Source organism: Myodes glareolus, chromosome 19 (assembly GCF_982192425.1).
Source record: "Myodes glareolus chromosome 19, mMyoGla1.1, whole genome shotgun sequence".
In the NCBI taxonomy this organism is placed as follows: domain Eukaryota; kingdom Metazoa; phylum Chordata; class Mammalia; order Rodentia; family Cricetidae; genus Myodes; species Myodes glareolus.
In genome coordinates this window covers 13,268,280-13,291,863 of record NC_142044.1, presented here as the reverse complement: position 1 = coordinate 13,291,863, position 23,584 = coordinate 13,268,280, and the positions used below count along the sequence as shown (strand labels likewise).

The 23,584-nt window shown below is 38.9% G+C and overlaps 1 protein-coding gene across 1 annotated transcript in view; it reads left to right on the top strand.

Annotated features, from left to right (window-relative positions):
* Positions 1–720: 720 nt before the first annotated feature.
* The window catches only part of Csmd3 (CUB and Sushi multiple domains 3), a 1,053,984-nt gene continuing 1,031,120 nt past the window's right edge, over positions 721–23,584 (top strand). Inside the window, exon 1 of the mRNA XM_087898772.1 lies at positions 721–1,185. Within this exon, the coding sequence (XP_087754898.1) occupies positions 1,008–1,185 (178 nt within the window). The 5' untranslated portion in view covers positions 721–1,007. The remainder of the gene's footprint in view (positions 1,186–23,584) is intronic.

The following is a 23,584-nucleotide window of genomic DNA, read 5'->3' as shown; positions in this document are numbered from 1 at the left end:
GCCAGAAGATGGCGCAAGAACTCTTTCATTGCATAGTCTTAACCCTTGCCTGCTTTATGGGACTGCCAAGTCTAAAATGTATAGACATATACATTTTGCCGTTTGAAAGAAACCTTCCATTTACATATTTGGGGTCAATTCAGAATTAAGGAAAATGAGTTTTCTCTGGATGATAGCGACAAACACAACTGGCTTCAATGCTGTTGCACACCGGCTCCTCGGAGATGGGGGAAAGATGAAAGATGAACTATTTAGGGAAATATTCTGACTTCCCTCCCAACCCTAACCCTGCCCCAGCCACGGGTGATATATGTTTAACAAATGATAAAATCCTTGTCATGGCTTTTACACGTAGGTTATTCGAATATGTAAATTTTTTACGTGCAATTAAATTATCTGTGATTTCCCTTCTCAATTAAATCAAAGTGTAATAGATGTCTGAGGGCTGCCCGGGATATATGCAACTACAGTAGTAACACATGTCCCATTCTAACGACGTGGGCATCGATGGAACCCAATTCATTTCCCTCACAGTTTCTCCTAAAAGCGACGCAGCTCTTCACTTGAAAATACTCCTTCTAGCATGCTTCTGTATTCGCAGGCTGCAACGGAGAGCTCACTAACATAATATTTCTTGAACTGCTTTTGCTGGCAGAATTGATCTATTCGGGGGGAAAAATAATCCAAGCCCCGAGACTGCAAATATCGTGGGGAGTTTATCAGAGAGCAGAGCGGGGCTTTCCGAGGCTCACTAGTGCTTTCTGGTGTAGGTTGTAAGGAGCAAGATTTAAGGTTAATTCTGGTGGAGGGGAAAAAACGCCAAAGAAAAGACAGAATCCAGAGTAGCGGAGACTCTGTGCCCCCGTTGGAGAGATGGTTGAGTCCTCGTCAAGGTTGCTGTGGTATCCCAGAAACACCATTCACTCCGAGCTGTGACCGCGCACCAACAACAGCAACAACTCCACTGCGCTGGGCTGAGGAGCCAGAATCCAGAGCTCGCGAATAATATGAAAGGGAGCCGCAAAGGGGAAAGCAGAGCAAAGGAATCCAAACCCCGGGAGCCTGGCACGCGAAGATGCGCTAAATGTGGCCGCCTAGACTTCATCCTGAGGAAGAAAATGGGGATTAAAAGTGGATTTACGTTTTGGAACCTCGTCTTTTTATTGACGCTGTCTTGTGTAAAAGGTAGGTCTGTTTTCGCGGGTACCCTCTGCTGTGGCTGGAGATGGGGTGACTTGTCGCCTGAGAGAGGCCAACAAGCTTAGTTTGCAATTTGCACGGATAAAATAATCGGGATAATACTGATGAACGAGTTGATTCACAGCTCTTTTTCCTTCCCTCAGATAGGAAATGCATTTTGCTTGCCAGATTTGGCGTTCAATGCGGTGATTGAGCTTGTGCTCACTAAATATTCTTGCAGTATGCTCAAACAGAATACGTGAGTTGATTCCTATAGCCTCTAACTAGTGGGTATCCACGCAGAATTCCTCTGCAAGACTTTTTTTTTTTTTAAGTGGGTAGGATTAGCTTGATTTCTTATGGAATCCGTGGGGTTTGATTCCTTGCACAGAATTTTTTTATTGAAGACACTGGCGTGAGTGCTTTTTAACCATTTCGGACAACAAAGTTGCCAACATGCAAGGAATGCATTGGTTTTTAAATGCATTAGGAGATAGAACCTTCCTGAGCTTGCTCACATCAACATGAATCTCTGCATACAAATTTGAATTATTTCTACGTGGCTTCCTATGCAAGGGTAAATGTAGGGGAGCTTCCTTAGGTGCTCTGTTAAATGCTTGGTTTAAAAATTTTTAAATGAGGCTAAAATGTCACAAAGTGTAAAGATCCACCTTTGAGGATGAATGAAGGTAGGAGGAAAGTCATTAGCAGCTGACCAAAAAGAAAATCCCCGGCAAGTCTCTGCGTTCAGACAGGTACAATGAGTGTCACATGCACAGACAGGGAGTGGGGGCGGGTGGGATGGAAAATTTATTCCTAAGCAGGAAGGCAAGGGGCAGTTGGATCGCTGGAGAAAGAGCTGTCCGGGGAACAAGACAGACTCACAGCTATTCCATAACTTCGGCGCCCACTGCCCATTAATTGCTGCAAAGAATACTCGAGAGGTGTCTATGACTCAAGCCATCATTTCTGAACAAGCACTTCTCCGTCCTCGCAGCAGCTCCAGCAGACACAGGGGGATGCAGCTTGTAGCGGAGCTAGTTTCTAATCCTGGGTGCTTGTGCCTTGGGGGATGGAGGGGCAGTTTTTGGCCCAGGCGCGCCAAGGCTATCAGCACAAACTGGGCGCTTCTTCCTTTGTACAGGAGTGCCTCCCTGAACCGCAATCGGGCCGCGTCTCTATGAAACACTTTATTGTCCAGCTTGCAGCTGGCTGTCCCCTCGCAGAAGGCAGCACATTTGCATTCAGTGGATATGATAATTCATGTTTGGGGAGGGGGAAGTGGAGAGGTTTACCTCTTCCTCAGCGATGACCAAGGATGGGTGGTCAGTTCCGAATTTTAATTGACATCCCTAAATGGCAAGAAGTCGCCCCTGCTTTCTGTGACAGCTACTGCTTTGTAACCCCAACCCTCTATTTAGAGCTGTGTGTGTGTGTGTGTGTGTGTGTGTGTGTGTGTGTTTCCTGGCGATAAAAACGCATGTTCGACGCGATGTAACTAGTCGATCTATTGCACAAAACCCGTCTCAGGTTGCTTACAAGGGGTTGTCGTCGCCAGCCGGGTGTGCGACGAGAGGCACGTCTGGGCTTAGTTTTCCTGCCACTCGGAGTGGGTGGTTAATGGATGGCCCTCGGGCTGCCTGCTAGACACGCTCAGGGCTCCTCGTGGCGGAGTCGCCGGCAGCCAGCAGCAGTCAGGGCAGGGGCAAGAAACGTGAAAGCGTCTCCTTCAAGAAGATGACCGAGGGTTAAGTGCGAATTTTCATGAGGTACCTGTTGAGCCAAAGCGTTTCGGGGGCACATTAGAAGGAGTGAGTTGCCAAAGCCGGCGGAGCACGTCAGCCAGAGAAATGCAGAGCTGGGCCGCCTGCTATTTCAGCTCAAGCTGCCAGCACCTACCGTAGATTACGAAGAAAACGCGCCACAGAAAAAGAAACAAATGTTAATTTGCTTTGAATGGCAATGGCAGTAGGGGAGACCCCCCATCCATATCTTCTACACTTTGGACCAAGATCTTTGGTCTCCTTGGAGTCTCTCCTAGCTTTAGGGACTTTGTGAAGATGTTACACGTCATAGTCAGCTTTGGTCTTGTCCAAAATCTATGCTGCACAGGTCATTAAAACCTTTTATTAAAATAGTAATAAAGTTCTTAATTGCCATACCTCTGGTACTTGGTAGATAAGTCTGACACTTTTTTTCTCCAAAGACTTTCCTCAAATTCAGAAAAAACTTGCAAGCGTTATGTATTTTAAACACTCCAACACCCGGGGTTGGGGGTGCCCATTTTGACAGAGGCTTATTTCTTCTCCTGTTTAAAATTTAATTTTACTTCCATCTCAAGGTTTCTGAAGGCCGAGATTGCTGCATACTCTAATACATTGTGTGTTCTAGTGTCTAATCCTTTTTTTGTGTCCCACGTTGTTTTCTTTTTCTTTTTTCTTTTCTTTCCTTTCTTTTTTTTTTTTTTTTCCGGGTAACTCAGGTCCACAGAAAAGCTTAGCGTGTCTAACACAGGCTAATGTGAGAGGTCAGGCAATCCACGGTGCACGGTGTTGTCTGAACGCCTTCATGTGCCACAATTCTACCATCTGTCTTTAGTTTCTATCCTTCATCCTTCACTTCTGACTGCAAGAGCAATGACAAAGAGGTTCAGGGTGAGGAAACGCCTCATGGTGGAGATAAAGTGGTGTTCGTAGGCCTAAGCCTCTTGGGCGGGGCTCAAAAGGTAGCTAAGCTCCTGGGAGCGTTTTGTTTTTTTTGTTTTTTTGTTTTTTTTGTTTTTTTTTTTTTTTTTTTTGCCACCAGAATTACCTGAACGGAAATCCTTCTGCCTGACACCAAACTGGAGGGCGGTGGAGTTGCAGCTTGGGTTTCTTTCTTGCCTGTGTCTAATTCTAGCTGAAGCAAGGGGAGGTAGGGAAGGAGAGAGATGTGTGTGTGTGGGGGGGGGGTCAGAAATACAAGAGAGAGGGGGAGCGAGGGAAGGAGGGTGAGAGGGAAGGAGGGTTGAAATACATCTTCTAACTGAATAGTGTTCTGTTTAGGTTTCACCAAAAAAGATATTGTGAATCTTAAGTCCTGGTTAAGGGTCCCGCCAACGTGAAAGAGGACCCCTGGGTGCGTTCTCACTCTCCCTTTCAAAGCATGGGGGAGGGGAGCACAATTATGGCGCAGGAAGGCCCTGTGGTGCACGCAGCACACTTCAGCCTGCAGCAGGTGGAAGGTTGGGTACTGTGTCCCTCACTCTCTCTCCAGTTACATGCTCTGGGATTTCTGCTGGACTTTGGAAGTCAGGAAGGGTGTACTTTCCTGCTGGCTCTGGGACTTCCAGTACACAATGACTAGGCCATGGGGCATAGAACTCTGCAGGAGAGAGGACCACATACCAGTCTCCCCAGGTCATTCTTGCTGGCTGAAAGCTAGTGTCAAAGCAGCAGAGAAGAAGCTTGAGCTGGGATTTTTGTCTCAGTCGTTCATGCCAGGGTGGGCTTTTCCTGAAATTCCCTGTGCATAGGGACTGATAGGCTCACCTTCCAATTGCAAGGCTTTCATCTGACACACCTGAGAGAAGAGGAGGAGGGGGAGGGAGAAAAATAGAGGAGAGAGAGAGAGAGAGAGAGAGGAAGAAGGAGGAGGAGGAGGAGGAGGAAGGGGGATGGAAGAAGTTGAAGAGGGAGGGAGGTAAAATAAAAGAAAGAAAAGAAAAGAAAAGAAAAGAAAGGAAAAGAAATGGAAGCATAGTATCTTGAGAGAGTTTGTCAAAGAGCTTGGAAGGAATCCATTATCTGCACATAACAGTAAAAACAGTAAACAGAATTTACCCAAGTCTCAGCCCTCCCCATGTTAGCACCATCCAGACAGGAGTTGAAGGTAATAATCCTCATGTTTAAGAGACTGAGGTATGTTTCTGATATGATTTGGATAGTTGTATCTCCTTTCCGTTTCCTTTGTGAATATTTATTGCTTTTGCTTAAAATCAAAACTTTTGAAATAGAAATGTCCCTTGACTCAATCAGGTTGAGAATGTGTGTGTGTGTGTGTGTGTGTGTGTGTGTGTGTGGTGTCTGTTGTTAGGAGGAGGGAGGATATTGAATTTTATCTAAGAGCTACCAGGGGCCCTGAGAGTAGGAGTCAGTGTCTACTAACTAAAGCTGTGTAGTTTTGTGGGTTTTCCTCACATTCATTTTCCCTGTGCTCCAGATTGTCTCTGGCTTTGCCACCACAGTTGTCTAGAGGCAGGACAGAGGCGAGGAGAAAAAGCTGCATTTTTCCTAAGTGACTGCAGCTGTTGTCCTCACGGAAACAACTTCTGTAAGATACACTTTCTCCGGTAGATGCCAAAGGTCTTCGGGGGAAGACAAAGAATGGAGTCTTCCCTCAGTGAACTTCTATGACATCCTCTTTCCTACCTTGATGTTTTGGAGGCAAAGATTGCCAGGAGAGTTCATTTCATGTTTAAAGCACAGCAAAGATTCCAAGCAAGTGGCCCTGTCAGGATGAGTGCAGGGACAACAGGCTAACGGAAATAAAGCAGCATGGGTAATCTCAAAGCCCCAGGACTTCTCTCTGCTCTTTTCCTATGGCCAGGTGACTTCTGAAAGAGGTCTCTGAAGTCTGCTGGGCACTGTATAATGAAAATATAGTGGAGAACCTGTATAGACAGACCACTGAGGCAGGAGGATGATTCCCTTTCCCCAGAAGATCACTCTTTGCTGCAGGCTTGGTCCCAAAGCCTTCCTAAAGCCAGTCTAATAGTATGCCCTGGGAGAGTTTGAATGGTTCCTGCAATTCGGAACTGAAAGTTCCTAGATAGTGATCTCCTTGAAAGCATTCAAAAAAACCCATTCGAGGTGCTTCACTTTCTGGAATGTTCTGTGTGGGTAGAGTCAGAAGGCTGTAGCCTTGCAAGCTCTAGTAGCAAGAGTGTGTGAGGAGACATAGTAAAAGAACAGTATTGGGATTCTTGAAAAGCTCCCTTGAGGTCTCTCAAGGAGAAACAGGCAGAATCAGTGGATAAATTAAGTCTTCCTACAATCTCTGACTTAGTTGCGGTTGTTGCCTGTGCTGAGCAACTAGCTTTTCTGTCTGTCGAGTGTAGTGGCAGAAGATTGAAGGAGACTTATCTGGTATAGGCAGAAAACACTCTGGCAGAAAAGGCATACTTATGATTCTACATACAGAAGAACTATTCTGTGATTGACAAAACAAAGGGCAGGTGAGGCAGGAACAATGTCTTTGTGTTCTGAGGAAACAAAGGCTCTGATATAAGATGTTTGCTAAGATTTCAGAGGCAAACAAATGTGTGTGGGGATGCCTGGGGACCGGGACTGGCTCTACGATGAACTTCCCTTCCATGTTAGCAGATATAGTTCTAGTGTCCCAAGATACAAGTTTTTGTACTTACCCTTCAGAGTTTCCAGAAAATCTGCCAAATGTCAAACAATTCAATATTTTATCCATTTGTGGTTAACTATTGTTTTTTAAAAAATATTTATTTATTTATTATGTATACAGCATTCTGCCTCCATATATGCCCACACGCCAGAGGAGGGCACTAGATCTCATTACAGATGGTTGTGAGTCACCATGTGGTTGCTGGGATTTGAACTCAGGACCTCTGGAAGAGCAGCCAGTGCTAGTGCTCTTAACCACTGAGCCATCTCTCCAGCCCTAACTATTGTTTTCTGCAGGGGACACAATGTCTCATGTAACCCAAACTGGGCTCAAACCCTCTGTGTCACAGAGGCTTTTCTTTAATTTCTCATATGGTTGTCTGGATCTGTCAAGTGCTGGAACTGCAGACATGTACTGCCATGCCCAGTTGCTGACCGACAGCACCAAGCAGTATTCTCCCTGAGACCCTTGACGCCTTAGCAAGATAACTATTCAAGAAACCATGCCATCTTTCCTTTGAATTTCCAGAGTTCTGGGGTTAGAAGCACTCGTTGCAGAGGAGAGTACGGGAAACGATGGGTGGGACGCAGAGCATGCTATTCTTCAATGCTGTCTGCAGATATAATGGACTTATCATTAGGCTCCGTTCTACTGCCCTCTTTCTCTTTTTACACACAGTACAGTTCAGGGATATAATGAGAATTACCATTTTAATTTTGCATGAGTTGTGTGTGGGGTGATAAAACAGAAACTGTGGCAATAAACTTCACCTCTCTACCGTGAGCCTGAGCCAGCGTAGGTGATTCATGGTGTTTTCCAGGCCCATCTACTACCAAGCCCGCAGAATTATGTCGGTATTAGTTTTACTATCAGGGTTTTGCTTTTGTCTCGAATAACAGGTTACAGAATGTCACTGACAAAAACCAACTACTTAAAATTATCTCAGACCTCACCATCTTGTGTTTTTGATCAGCTTGCCTTCATGGGACGCTGCCCTTCCAGGCATCAAATCCATTTCCCATTGTCAGGCTGTTGTTTTGTGCTAAGGATTTCTCGGGGTTAATATTTTCTATGGAAGGTTGCTGCGTCCCACAACTGTATCCAAAATCCCTCCTAAAATGTCTAACCTTATAACTTCAGCATGCGACTCTTACAGATGGAAAATGTCAGAGGGATTCTGGAGGCATTCGCTGTCACAACAGCCCGCTCTGCTCCATGAGCACGTTTACTACCAGGCTTTTCAAGGTATCTCTAAGAAGGAATGCAGGCGTCTTCTAGAAACTTCCCTGCCAACCAGACGTCTATGGAGTCAGGTGATCTGGGAGTTAGACACAGAGATTAGGTTTCTAACAAGCCAAGTAGTTCATTTTAGTGCTTTCTGAAATTTAAAAACCACTCCAATATAGTGGAAAAACAACACCCCCCCAAAAAACAAAAAGACCCATCAGCAGCAGCAACAATAAAACAGGAGGTCTGGAGACACACACACACACACATACACACACATGCACACACACACACACATGCACACACACACATACACACACACATACACACATACACACACACACACACACATTTGAAAGTCAGATTATGATAATGCCAGGTAGCATCTTTAGATAAAGAATTCAAAATTTTCTGAGCCTTAACTGCACTGTTCATATGCGTCTATAAAATACTGTATTTTCAGTAGGTTTGTTAAGGTAGGTGATTTATGTGAATCAAGCATGCAACCAAGGGCCTGACAGAATTATCGTTTAATGAACTTACGTGTGCAAAATGAGCATTCTTCATGGGTAACACCAGTCCTTAATTTTCCTCTAACACCAAATACAAAGTATCGTCTCTTCTCACTAGCTCTTACTTCAAGTAGGGTATAAGATGCCAGACAATTCCCCACCCATGCAATACTCTACTATTCCTGTTGATCCTATATTATAATTTGATTCTCTCCCTGTGTCTATGTGTCAAGAAGGGACACAAATCTGAAAAAAAAATACGTTAGCCAGATTTCTCGACCAATTTCATTCATGCATTTTGCTGTGGATTAATTTGAATGCCAATTGACGGATGTACTTGTATAGATTTGTCTATTCATTGTGTCACAAATGATAACAGTCAGAGGACTCAAAAGACTCTTAAATATCAGGAGTGCCATTGCTCATATATTATAAATAAGTACATGTCTACAGAAAGTACCAGTGAATTTGCCGAGGTTACCATGGGCATTAGCTCCTGACGTGAGGGTGCTTTATTGGGCATTAGAGACCAGGTTTAATGCTCTATATTTTATAGCTTTTCAATTTGTTTCAGAGTTAGTTTAGGTAGTACCAATGAAGATAATGAATCATAAACGTTCACATTTAAGTACCATATATCAAGTAGAAGCACATAAAACTATTGATTATTACTTATTTGTGGAAAAAATACAAGAAGTCGTGACTGCTTGCTTAGATGGGGACAAAGAGGGATACTCTATGGTAGAAGAAGATGTTCTTAATACTGATAAAAAAAACATTCATATAGCTCAGAGAATGATGACACTTGATGCTAAGGGACAGCCTGAGTTCAAATCCTGGGACCTACTGGCTACAAGAAGAGAAGCAACAACTAAAATTCATCCTTGGGCCTTCACTCCGGCACTGATGAGCTGTGGCTGTGTGTGTGGGGGGCATGTGCAAAGGCATGCACAAGAAATACATAAATAAGAGTATGTACTAATCAAATAATCCTATTTTCTGAATGCTTTAATCATTATTGGTTATAGATCCATAAGTAAAATCAGTTTACAGGATAATATTCATGTATTCTTAAATTTTAATTTTTTTCTTTGTAAATTGGAAACAATTTCTTTTATGAAATGTAAATATACACAACCAATCCTTAATTTCCCTCCTTTTTTTTTAAGGTTAAGTGAGATTACTTGAGAACTAGAAATACTTTCAAGTGTTCACTTTCATAGGAACAGTTTCTTTTATCTTATTTATACAAAAAATATCCTCCAAGACTCCACCTTAGAAATAACAAGAAATTTTACAGGTATTGAAATTTCATGAAAAACCCAATGTTGTTAGGTGGTTAATCTCTTAAGTGTAACATATGAAACATTTTTAATTACTCCAGGTTGGAATAAAATTCTGGAAGATAAAGACTTTTGATAACTGTAGAACTTGAAAAGTACGGAAAGTGAGTGAAATAAATAAAATAACATTAATTTTCAGGAAAGCCAAAGTTCTTCCTCTGTCCTATTCTAGCCTATGATGGGGGTTTTAAAGTAATAGAACACATTTTTTAAACATTGAATCACAAATATAGCCAGACACCACTTCAAAAAATAGACTGTATGATTAGTTCCAAGAAGCTCAGAGGCACCTGGTTTATAGAGACCATGGCATTGTCGTGTTTAGGGAGATGTTTTTAAAATCAGCATTTTTTCGTATTTTGTATGTGTGATGCTCTTCTTGCGATGATTTCATTTCAAACAAGTTCTCCCCCTCCCACGTCATTTCACTCCTAAACTCAAACAAGCAGCTGAGAAATAGCTCGTATCTCATGTGTCCAAATTATCATCTTAATTTACAAGCTATACTTTCCCTGTTGCATGCACAAGAGAAGCCTGGGCTGGATGTTTTTGGCTCGTGGTTAATAAAAACAGAAACAGAACCCAATTTTTCACAGCAGTTTTAAATTTAAAACATGTATGTGGTTAAATGCTTATAGGAATCTCTTCAGTTTTAAGTACAAAACTTGAGCTTAGGGAAATTACTTTATAAGAAAGGTTAGGATCACAATAATGTTACATATAAAGCCACTGTGCAGTTACATTAACAGGAAACTGCAGTTGTTAGCCACTCCTTGGACATAATTGACAAAGTTGGATACCTCAATTTCAGTACAATAGAAACAGAAGATGTTTTGCAATTTTATAGACAATACTTAGGGAAGAATTTCCAATACAGTATATGAGATGTCCTATCTATGATTGTATCAAATAAAAAAATCTAGCAAAAAGACCAAAAGAAAAATGGAACTAAAATTAGTAACTCTAAGACTCTAGCACAGCAATTTTGAGTAAAATTTAGAATATGGGATAGGATGAATGAATTATGAAGCTTACATATACATAAATTCACTAGGATATAATATTAACTAATTTTATCATGAGATTTTTTTTTAAAGTATACTCCTACCAAGTTCAATAGAGTTTTGAGAATGAGAATATTCCTAAATTCTAGACAGTTTGTTGCCTAACATTTATTTGCAAGGGTTAATGTTTTTTTAAAGAACTTTAAAATTATTAATAAACAAGTCCACAAATTTTCTTCATTCTAGGGCTTCCTGCTTAAAATATGTGCAGCACAGCTTTTTCTCCACACACACAAAGAGGAAACAACCTACAGAATAAATGACTTGCCAAGCGAGTTCTTAGTTCCTTTTCTTCACTTTCTTTCTATTGGAGGGTTTGCCTGAATGTCTCTTTAGAGTTAACTGGTTTGGGAAAGAGCAACCAACTTACTGGAGAGGAGGCTTCCATGCTTATTCCGAAATCCTGAGAGGTTGTGAAGCAAAAGCTTGTGACGGGAATAATGTCAGAGAGCAAGGCTATGTATGGAGTTGCATGAATGCAGGAATTGCATCAGGCAAAAAGATTAACTTAGGAAGTAAATGGCACACTTATACATCGTGGTCATCGTAAAAACACATGATCCAATTTAACACAACTATTCAAAATAGTTGTTTTGTTATGAAGGGAATAAACCGCGTTTTCAGATATAGTTATTTAGTAAGATTGCCCTTCCTGAACTCTATAATTGAAAACTCTCTTTTGTGTGGACACCTATCCAGAAATGTCATCTTAACTTCATTGTAAATTTTTTTTCCTTTTTTTTAAATTTTTTTTATTGAGCTCTAAATTTTTCTCTGCTCCCCTCCCTGCCTCTTCCCTCCTGTTCAACCCTCATTTCTCAAATTTAAGGCTCAATCCAGGCATAGTAGCATAAAATGTTATTCCCAGCACTGGGAAAACAGAGACGAGGTAGATCTCTGTTAGTTCAAGGTCAGCCTGGCCTATGTAGTCAGTTCCAGCAGAGCCAGAGATAAGTAAAAACTTTGTTTCAAAAGGCAAAGCAAAATAAATAATCAGATAAATGAATAATTTCAAAGACTCAGAAAAGACACTAATGCTCTTGCGTGAACAATTCAGAGAACAGTATACTTAACTATACTTACTGAATTTTAGGCTCTTCATGGGGACACATTAACTTCAAGCAACTTTTTTTGAAAAAAAAAAAAAGGCCTCCCAGAATTTGTTCGATGTATTGAAGATACAGCTATAGCTTTGTTTCCTGCAAGTGTGCATTGCAGTGCTCCATTTGATGTTGCAAGTGCACTGTCATCAACCAAGTTCTCCGGTGAAAGATTGATGATATTATAATTTCACTGATTTCCCGGATTTTTCAAATACATGCTAGTTTGTGATTTCACTTCCACAAACTTGGTGTGGATGTAGGGCAAGCAGATTTGTCACCATTTTTTTTTCTCTTGTTCTTATCATCCCCAAATTTTCTCATTCGTGTTGTAAAGCCAGACCATCAGCTGTGCTTTCTTGTTTTATTTTGGTTTAGTTTTTCAAACAATTAAAATAAAATAAAAAAAAAACAGGAATATCTGATCTAACTGTTTTGCTTGTTTACACTACGGAGGTTGTCCATTTTTAAAGAAATTTGAGAACCATAATGTTCATAATATCATTGTCTCATGAAAGTCATACTTTCATGATTATGTCTGTCAACTGAGAAAATAATTCAAAAAGTATGATTTTACAATGCATTGTCATGCTATGAGATTTCTGTTAGAGACAAATGAAGACAAGCTCATTTCTTATTAGTCACTTAAAATATAATTAGATGTTTAGCTCATCTGAAATTTTTAGATATTAAATTTGCTATCAGTTTGGAATCAACAGTTTCACAAACAGTAGTAAATTTTGCGGTTCCTTTAGAATTGGAATCTTATTGGTTTCGAGATATCGGTAACCACGTTAAACGGTGCTGCCTGCACTTTTGTTTGGAGCTTTATGCAGCAAGGGGCTGCACCTGCAAGATAAGGGATCAGAGAGAGGACACCTGGGAAAAGGGAGGCACGCTCATCTCCTGGAGTTCAAGGCAACAGCTCCCTCTTCCATTGGCAGCACGTTAGGAGTGGCTGACCTATGTAGCCCTGAAGACGCTCTGGGTTTTCACATAAATGGAGACTCTGAGAGCTCGGGTGTCTTTTCTTCTTCTCTTTTATCCTTTTGGCTGCTGCTTAAAGTAAAACAGCTGGACTAATTTCAATGTTTTGTGTAAACAAATTTGCATCCAATCTGCTAATGTGTGTGCGAACCTCCCGCTTTGTGTCCTGGGATGATGAGAAGGCGAACTCTCTGGAATGAAATTTATCAGAGAAATGCTCAGGGGCCCATGCTAACCAAGGTTAAATTTCTGTTTAATTCTTGGTCGTATCTTTATTGTTCTTTTATGCGTATGAATGCTTCACCTGCATGAATTTATTTTTTGCCCCACATGCATACAATGCTAAAGGAGGCCAGAAGAGGGCAACAGATCTCCTGGAACTGGAATTATATATGGTTGGGAGGGGCCATTTGAATGCTGGGAACCAAACTTGGTCCTCTGCAAGAGCAACAAACAATTCTAACTGAGCATTCAGATCCCCAGCCGTTTGCAATTACTTTAGGAAAAACTTTTGTCCATAAAACCTGGTAATATACAAATATTCTTTTTTTTTCTGTTAAATCAGTTAAGAAAATACTGTGTGTGTGTGTGTGTGTGTGTGTGTGTGTCTGTCTGTCTGTCTGTCTGTCTGTCTGTCTAACTAACACATGTGGGTGTTTGTAGAGGGAAGAATAGATCAGAGAGCCTGGAGCTAAAGTTACCAGCTATTTGTGAGTTGTCCAACATGGATGGATGTTGGAAACCAAGTCAAGGGCCCTGTAGTAATACAGAAAGTACGTTTTAACATCTGGGCAGTGTTTTTGAGCTCTTTTTTTTGTGATCTTTAAATGAGATCAAACAGCAGCCTTAAAGTTGATTATATTGCAAACTTCTAGAAAATATTCAATATCCGTCCTTGCTTAGCACTGTTTCTTTGTGTATTGATAGAGCAGTGGTCCTCAACTTTCCTAAAGGTGTGACCCTTTAAAACAGTTATTCATGTTGTGGTGACCCCAACCATAACATTATTTTACTGCCACTTCATAACTAAAACTTTGCTACTGTTATGAATTGTAATGTAAATATATGTTAGGTGGGATAACTGATATGTAACCCCAAAGATATTGCAAGCCACAGCTTTAGAACTAATGTGTGATAGACTATTATCATAAATAAACTCTATTTTAACCCATTACTTATGTGTGAGCCCTTTGAAATCTTTTTACAGCAATGCTCACTTGTAGCTATGTTTACAAAGAATATTGAAAGTCCATATTATAGAAGCAGTTTACATTATATTTATGTTTTTAGTGCTAAAACAACATTCCCAATGAACTGATAGAAAGTCAATGATACTACACACATTAGCTTGTTGATCATGTAAATACTAAATATAGCTACTTCTAATATTTGGAAAAAATTGCTTATTTCATCATATTTTTATTATAATAAAATTATCTTTATTCAATAAACATAGTTTAGGGGTTGACAGCTGCAATTGATTTTATTTCCATAAAATCCACAAGTGGCTTATTTTTTGGTTACTATCTAATGGAGACAAACTTTCAACTCAGTGATAAATTAAGATCTACACTGGATATTTTAGGTCCCTATTTAGCCTGAATGTATAATGTTCTAGTCCCAACTCTCAAAGAAGACAAGCTTTATGTAAATACAATACCAAAAAACTCTTATTACTATAACACCATCTATTCATTTGGTGACACCACATTCTTATGGTAGCATCATATAGATGATACCAGTACTGTTTCTGTAATGTACACATATATGTGCGTATTAATAATATACATTTACAATTTAATAATGTAGAGTAAAAATTTAGTGTTAACAGTTAAATACAACCTCCCATTAAGATCATTTGGAACTGTCCATCATATGACATTATTTGGGGGAATCTAATTTTCTGTTATATTGTTAGTTAGCTCTCATCTGTTCACCTAGCTGATGCTAACTAGACTTCACAGTATAATGAAGATCCCACTTGCAGTTCTGTCACAGTGTAAGTATAATTGTTTAATTATTTATGATAATCAAATTTTTAATCTTATTACTTCTTACTTAGATCCTACATCAAAGTACGTCTGTCTTCATAATGCTCTCAATTTAAATTGTAATCTTTACCCATTCATTTTTGGATGCACATAAAATAAGGTTAAGTTCATTATCAAGGTGAACAAGCAAAGAACAATATCATAATAAAATGTGAATAGCAGAATGTGACAGTTTTGTATTTCTTATTATTGTATTTATCTGGAGAAACCTGTCCATGAGGCACAGGTTTTTAATAAATATATTATATTATATTATAATATGTTTCAATTTGTAACTTTAAAATTAACAGAAAGAAGTACAGAAGTAAATGAGGAAAATAATAACATTGCATCAATGCTAATTTTACTACAAAAGTTTAGGGGAATAAGTTATCTATCTCCAGAAGAGTAGGATAATAAAATTTCATTTTGTGCATTACCTTTTCCTATTCCTTCATGTGTATTGTTTTGTTGATTTATACTATTATGAAATGTCTTCCAACATTTATTCATGTTCAGTTAAGTTCATGTACTGTTGACCCAGCAGTAATTTAATATATAAGCAGGTAGGTTTAATGTTTACCAAGGTACCATATATGAATAGTAGTGTTTCCTCTACTCTGAGTCAAAATATTGGCTATTTATGTAAGAGCAAAACCATGTGTGTCCCTCTTATGTCAATAATCTTGCTTCACACTTTCATACATCAGGTTAAAAGCTTGAGATAAAATGGCTTTTCGTCGGCTGCATGGCTTCACTCTCACTGGTGTAAATCAAAGAAAATGAATCACTGTATGCTCCATGATTACTTCCCAGTGCTCTCCACAATGTAGCATTGACTCATTATCTCCATCCTATAATAACACTTGCGGCAATTAACAAGGCATGGCTATTTGATGCACAAGGCATCCCAAGTCAGTGCTTGAAAAGAATTCTTTGTCTCTCTGTCTCCTCCTCCCTGTCTTTGTCTCTGTGCCTCTCTTCCTTCCTCCCTCTCATTTTTTTGTACGTGTGTGTATGATTATGTATGTTATCATGTGCATTTATGCGTGGCGATCAGAGGACCACCTCAAGTTGACTTCATCATATTTCATCCCACTGTCTTTTGGAAACATTGCTTTCCACTGGTATGAAACTAGCAAAGCCGGCTAAGCAGACTTTCCAGCAAGCATCAGCATCCTTCTGCCTCCACCTTCCAGATGCTGGGGTCCTAAACTTCTGCTACTCTGGTGACTGTTTACTCTTTTCTCTGCTGGGGATAGAATTGATATTTTCTTGCAAAGCGAGAGGTTTACAGTTTATGTTATCTCCTCAGCAGTCACTCATTCTTTCTGGTAACATAACAAAGAAGAAAACAGTTGCATCTTTTACCACAACAGTCATAATGTTTCATCACACAGTGTCAAGGATTTGGAGAGAAAACTATAATTGCATACATTGAAGTAATCCCTTCCACGTGTAAAAGAGTCATGCTTCTGACATGATCCATTCCGAACTTACCATTATTTATTTTACATGCTGTGAGAAGAAGTGAAGGCAATAGAAACAGGAGAAATCAGACTGACATTTCGGAAAGGTCAGACCTATTACTTTGTCAGAGAGGCAGGTTTCACATTAGTGTTTAGACATGTGTCAAAGGATGCTTTATTAGGGCACAGTTTGCTGCTCACATAAAAACAAAAATTCGCATGTGGTAAATAGTTAGGTGTCCTGATGCCATAGTTTAGCGTTGTGCTTACCAGCATTTTTCATTGTATATTTTTCTACTTTAAAATGTAATAAAGGTTAAAGGGTAGCCACACCAATAAACTTAATAAAGACCTCATACAACAAAGATAAATATTTTTCTAAATTTTGGATCCTATCCAACCTATATTGGAAATTTTGTCAAAGTTACTTCTTTATTAAAATTTACTTTCCTTGTTATTTATAATTTGTGTGTGTCTGTGTTGGTATAGGCACTTAAGTACAAAGCCTACAGACACCAGAGAGGGCATTAGATTACTGGGAACTGGAGTTTCCGGCTGTTGTGCTCTGTCATGGGTATTGACCATCAAACTCTGGTCCTCTGGAAGAGCAAAGAGTTCTCTTAAACCCCAACCATCTCGTCAATCTCTGGGTTCATTTATTCAGAAATCTAAAAGAAGCAAACATTGTTGTATAGGTGAGGACTTTCACTGACAAAAATTAGTGTCTCAAAAATCTGGGTCAACAGCACGCATCTTCCAGCTCTCACAAAGTAACCTAAAAATTAAATAAATAAACCAGAAGATGTTCTATAAATTCCATGGTACTGAATTAGATTTGACTAAATTGAATTTATCAATTTAGTTTAGGTCATACCTTTACAAAAACCAGTTTATATTATACAAATTTTGAATTTCTATGCACTTCAAATCTTTCTAATGCCATTACTGGTGGATGCTGGTATATATTTGCATATCCAATGCTTCCTGAACAAGAAAATGTTTAAGAAAGTTGCACATCTATTTAGTGTGAAAGTGCTTCAGTTGGTTTTGACACCTTAACTTTTGAACATGCAACTCAATTGATTTTACTGAAATTTGATCTTCATTACTTTAATGATGTGGTGATGAAACACCACGAACAAGGTATTTTATAGAAGGAACAGTTTATTTGCTCATATGATTCCAGAAAGATAAATAGCCATCGTGAAAGGGAGCAGAATGCTTGTGTGTGTGTGTGTGTGTGTGTGTACATGATTATACAGAGGTAGATTTTACATTTTTAACAGAGCTATTATATAGCTCGCCTTCTTAAGATTAAAAAATAAAAAACTTCTACTTTATTCCCAAACAACTCAATATTATCCCAGTTGGCCCATTCCTCTGGGAGATGTGGAAGCTACTTGACTGTTTTGGTTCTCTACTTCTGCTTAATTCTGGAATTGGTTTTTCTTGGCCAAATATCTCTTAGTAAGCAAGAAAGTACCTAATACATTACTGGAAATGATAATAGAAATAACATCATTTTTCTATGATCTTTATTTTGTTTCCCGACTCTGTTCCTGATATAATAACTTTTTGAGACCGAACATTGTTCTCCAGAGATTGATCCTTGTATTTAGAACTCTTAGTTCTCAGCAGTGTGGTGGAACTTGGAGGAACTATGACCTCTGAATATGACAGAGTTCAATCAATTTTCACTTACTAATATTGAGCTTTCCTTCAATACTTTTTATCATTTTTGTTCAATAGTATACATGTTTAATTTGATTTTTGTTTTACTAATTTTATTTTAGAAGAGTTTTTAAAAATAATTAACTCTGTGAAATGTCCTTCTGACATTCCATATAGACCATGCCTAAAACACTGCATCTTAAAAGTTGAGATGACCCAGTGTGAAAGACTTCGTGCTTTTTAAATTTCCCCAGTCTTGATGAACTGCATCTTGTTTAAAATACATCTGTAGATATATTTCCAGGAAATCCCACCCTTGTGTCCTTGCTCTCCACAAACTCAATAGTTCAAATTAGACTTCATTTCCTCACATCTGCCTAAAAAGTATTTATAACTGAGTTATAGTTTTTACCATAATCTGACCATATTTAAATAGATTGTACATATTCTAGCTTCTTCATGTAGCGCAGCTCAGGATCCGTGTTCTCAACAGTTGTGGTCTTCATAGAGTTTTGCATAGTGCATCTTAAAACTGAAGCTCCACAGAATATTAGCAGACCTATTTTATGACATCTAGAACATCATTTATTCATATCATTGTACTTTTATTGGTTAAAATTTAATGGCTTAAAGTTTGTCTTTTTTTCTGGAATTAAGGAAAACTACATTTTTCATTTCTCTGGGGGTTGAGTGGGTGTGCATGTTTCAGGGCACACTTGTGGAGGGGATAGTACAACTTTGAAAGTGAGCTGTCTCTTTCTGCCACGAGGTTTTTGGGTATCAAACTTAGGTCTTCAGGCTTGACCAGTGCCTTAGCCCCTGAGCCACATTGGTGGATGTTTGTCATTCTTTTTTTTTTTTTAACTTTTTTAAAAATTGCTTTATAAATAATATCATTCAAAATTTCTACCTCCTCCCCTCCTCCCATTTCCCTCCCACTCCCTCCACTCCCCCTCCAGTCCTAAGAGAAGGCAGGGTACCCTGCCCTGTGGGAAGTCCAAGCCCCCTCCCTTCCATCCAGGCCTAGGAAGCTGTGCATCCATACAGACTAGGATACCAAGAAGAAAGTACATGCAGTATAATCAAAACTCAGTGCCATTATCATTGGCTTCTCAGTCAGCCCTCATTATCAGCCACATTCAGAGAGTCTGGTTTGATCACTTGCTCATTCAGACCTAGTCCAGCTGGTCTTGGTGAGCTCCCATTAGATCAGTCACACCGTCTCAGTGAGTGGACGAAACCCTCGCGACCATGACTTTCTTGCTCATCTTCTCCCCACTTCTGCTCTTCATTTGGACCTTGGGAGCTCAGTCCAGTGTTCCAATGTGAGTCTCTGTCTCTATCTCCATCCATCGCCAGATGAAGGCTCATTCTTTATCCAATCTTCTAACTGATTTCAGATAATGTGCTGAGCTCTGTTATTCCTAACAAGTTCCAGTTTACTGTTCAGTTGAACTTTCTCCCATTGGCTCTAAGCTGTGTTAATATTCTGAATCCTTTCTGCTCACCTTTAAACTTTTAAAATATTTTCCATATAGTATATATTGTTAATAAATTTCCTCAATTCCCCAACTGTTCCTGAGATCCTCTCCACTTTCTTATCTACCCAATTTCCTGGTTTTTATCCCCTTCTCTTCCTTCCCCTCCCCGTTTCTCTCAGTCACAGGAACATAAAAATAACAAACCACAAACCAGCAAGACAAAAGATGTTTAAACAAAACCAAACACACTGACCCAGAAAACAAAATAAGCAAACAAACTAAAAATTTCATCGTGGAGTTTGTTTTGTTTTGAGCGACATTTCTGGCACACTCCTGGCGAATCATTTGTCTGAGAGTTTGTAATGTCTCCCAAGTCTCAGATCGTTTCTGAGAACAACCAGATGCCTTGCCATTGTTTTTTTTTTCTTTCTAATTTTTCTTTGTCAGTTCTACCTTTTCTGTAAAACTTTTAAAATTTATCCTTTAAAATGTTCATGTGTGCATGTGCAATGCATTGTGATTTTTCCACATCTCATGTGCCCCTTCAGCTTTTCCCAGGACCCTCGTCTTCTGTACTACCCAAGATGGTTTTTATTTATTTACTGTTGCCCGTAAATCCACTGTCATAGGGTATTTCCTTTTGGTCTAGGTATCACTGAAATTCTTTTGTAATAACTGTTTCAAGGACTGGCATGTTGCCTTGTAGTTAAAAAATTGTCCACTGTTGAGATATATTTTAGCTTTGTTTCCTAACTATTCTCTGTGGTTTCCTGTAACATGAGGGTCGGCTTGTTGGGGTATCTGTTCCCACCCGGTACCCCACAACCGACAAGTCACAAAGAAAATCAACCACACAGAGAACTCTATAAGTTATAAAGCTGATTGGTCCATTAGGTCAGGCTACTTATTAGCTCTTATAACTTATGTTACCCCATTATCCTTATCTACATTAGCACATGGCTCAGTACCTTTTCCAACGGGGCAGCTTACATCTTTCCTCCCTGGTGGTCTGGGCAGAACTGGAAGCTTCCTGCTTCCCAGAATACTCACAGTCTCTTTGCTCCACCCCTACTTCCTGTCTGGCTTTCCTGCCTATACTGCCTGCCTGGCCAATCAGCGTTTTATTAAAATATGATTGACAGAATACAGACAATTCTCCCACACCAGTTTCCTACACTGTTAAAATTACCTTCAGCTCAGAAATTAACATTCCCTCATTCACATCCATAGTTTCACTCTTTTTACTTTATCTTGTGCCTTTAATTTATTACAAATGTATTGTTATCCATGAAGTGGTGGCACACACCATTAATCCTAGCATGCAGGAGGCAAAGGCAGTCAGTTCTCTGAACTGAAGACCAGCCTGGTCTACAGAGTGAGTTCCAGGACAGCAAGGACTATGAAGAGAAACCCTGTCTTGAAACAAAGAAACAAACAACTAAAAAGAAAAAAGCCAAAACAAATAAATTATTAGAATGCAATTAATATCTATCTTTTTTGAAAATATGTGTCTCTACATTGTTGTATACTTGTTGAAACTTTTTACTTTGTTGTTGGGAGTTTTACTCCAGGAATTGTCCTCATAAAGTTAAGGTCCTAATCACGTTTTTGTGTAACCAGAGACTGTGCCTTTGTTCCCAGCCATGCAGACCCAAATAATCACAAAGAAACTATAGTAAATACCACTCTGTTTGGCCAATTTCTAGCTAGCCCTTGCATCTTAAATTAACACATTTCTATTAACTTGTGTATTGCCATGAAGTCTGGCTTACTGGCAAGGTTTTGACAACTATCTTCGGTAGCTACATGGCACCTGCCTTACTTCACCTTCTTGCTCACTGCATTCAGTTTAGTTTTCTTGCCCACCTATATTCTGCTTTGCCATAGATCAAAGAAGCTTCTTTATTAACCAATATTTTTTAAAAAAAACATATTCACAGCATACAGAGGGGAATCCCACATCATTTTTCATTAGATTCTTCCCTTTCATGGCCATGAGTGCATTCGTTGAGGAACTGGTTGTGTCATGACCTATTCTATTTTAGGCAGTATCATGGTCTGTGACTTCTAATTTTTTTACTGAAGATGATTCATTGACTTTTTTTTGTCATTTTGTCTCTGAATTTCCAATGATGTATATTAACTACCAAAGATATTTGTAATATAATCCCATATTTTTTTATGTTGATAAGTTAAAATAAATAGCAAGTGTCAAGTTTGATTATCTGATATTTTGTGTCAGATTAGTATTTCTGGCTTTCCCTACTTCTTATCTTGAATTAATAGTGTATATCTTTACTTAACTCATATTACTATAAACATCTCCAGAAAAGTAATAACCCTCACCCTGGGTGATCGTCTTAAAGGGGCCAAGGTTTAGGTGAAAATGTTTAGGTTTTAAGAATTCAACTTACTTCACCTTCTATGTTTCTTGATACATGGGAAGGACGCTGACGCTATAGAAGCGGCACATATCAGCAGGTGCACGGCATTCCTCTTTTGTAGGAGTGCAGCGAATGTTAAGATGCTAAATCCTTTCTGCAGCACTTGGGAGATGTAACAGGTGAGTGGTTATTTGCAAGGCCGACACAGCTTATAGAACTGGAATGATGATAGTTTTCCACAGCATGAATGAATGTGACGTTTTGTTTAAGAGATGCAATAATTTCCAATGCCAGATACTCCACTTTTAAAAATTTAGTAGATTGTATCAGTCTGCCTAGTGAAAACCGCTGCTACGTTTCAGTGCTATTGGCAAGAAAATGAAAACAGCTGTGAGACTATGACATCTATGCAGCAACATTCTGTTCTTTCACAGAATAAATCTCCAAGGAGCTAACAGAAAAGGGAAGACACTCAGTAGAGTTTTTGGTTTGTTTATTTGTTTCCACCATTAAAAGAACTGCATATTTTGGTTTGCCTTGTAAATTGTGGCAAGATTATTCAAATCATAAATTCAGAGATACCTTTTTTTTATCTCCCAGAAAATTTAATATTTTGTAATTGATCTCTCCTGATTTTTATTTTTTGTAGTTGAATTTTTTTTTTTGTAATTTTATTAAATTATAAAAAGTTTCCATTTACGCCCCTCCTCCCAACGCCCTCCCACTCCCCCCCCTCCCTCTCCTCCTCCCTCTTTGTCCCCTAGGGAAGTCAGGGTCTCCTGCCCTGTGGGAAGTCCAAGTTCCTCCCCCCTCACTCCAGGTCAGAGATACCTTTTTATTTATCTAATACAAAATGTTCTGGTACATAAGTACTATATAAACTATAATGTAAAAGAAAGGCAAAATAAGACACTTAAACAAATTCTGCACACTGACATATATTATACACACACACAGATAGATTTCATTCTGTGAAATGCATTAGGAACATACATCTTATTTTTTAAAGACGTGAACGTATTGAATAAACTTCAAAAGCTAAACTCAGAAAGGAACAGTCTACATATGTATGTTGAGGCCAATTGCATTTGTTTAATATTTAAAATTGGTTTTAATTATATTATTTGCATCTTAAAAGAAACTTACTGCTATTTATGTAGAATTCTCATTAAACACTCATTATATATTACAATTTTGGAGAAAATTTCTTCCTACGGAGTTGCTACTTCCTAAGACACTGGATGAAGAGAGTGAAAATATTTGCAGGGAATTTTAAATGTACATTCTTAACTTCTCAAAGTTACTCAGTTTCATAATAAAAGTGCTGCTTCTTACTTATTCATATCATAGCTCAAATTAGCATTGGAAAATGATAATTTATCATGATTATTTATCATGATTATTTATCATATTCAGAGCATTCTAAAATGTGAATATCATTTGAAAGGTCTGTTTAAATACAAGATTAAAAATTTGTATATAGTTTTAAGAGGCTGTATTTCTCTCCTGAAAAGACATAATTTCTGTTTTTCTATTATGTTTCGATGCTTTATCAAAGCATTGATATGCTCATCAAAGATTTTCTACATACCGTTTCTTTAACATATAAACTCCTTTGACTACGGGGTCTTGTCTGATTTCTACTTTACTTCTCTTTTGTCCCACAATCTATTTACTGAGGAGGATCGAAATCTTTTTCATATGTGTTCACACTTTCTCAACTCCATAAACATGAAACGGCAC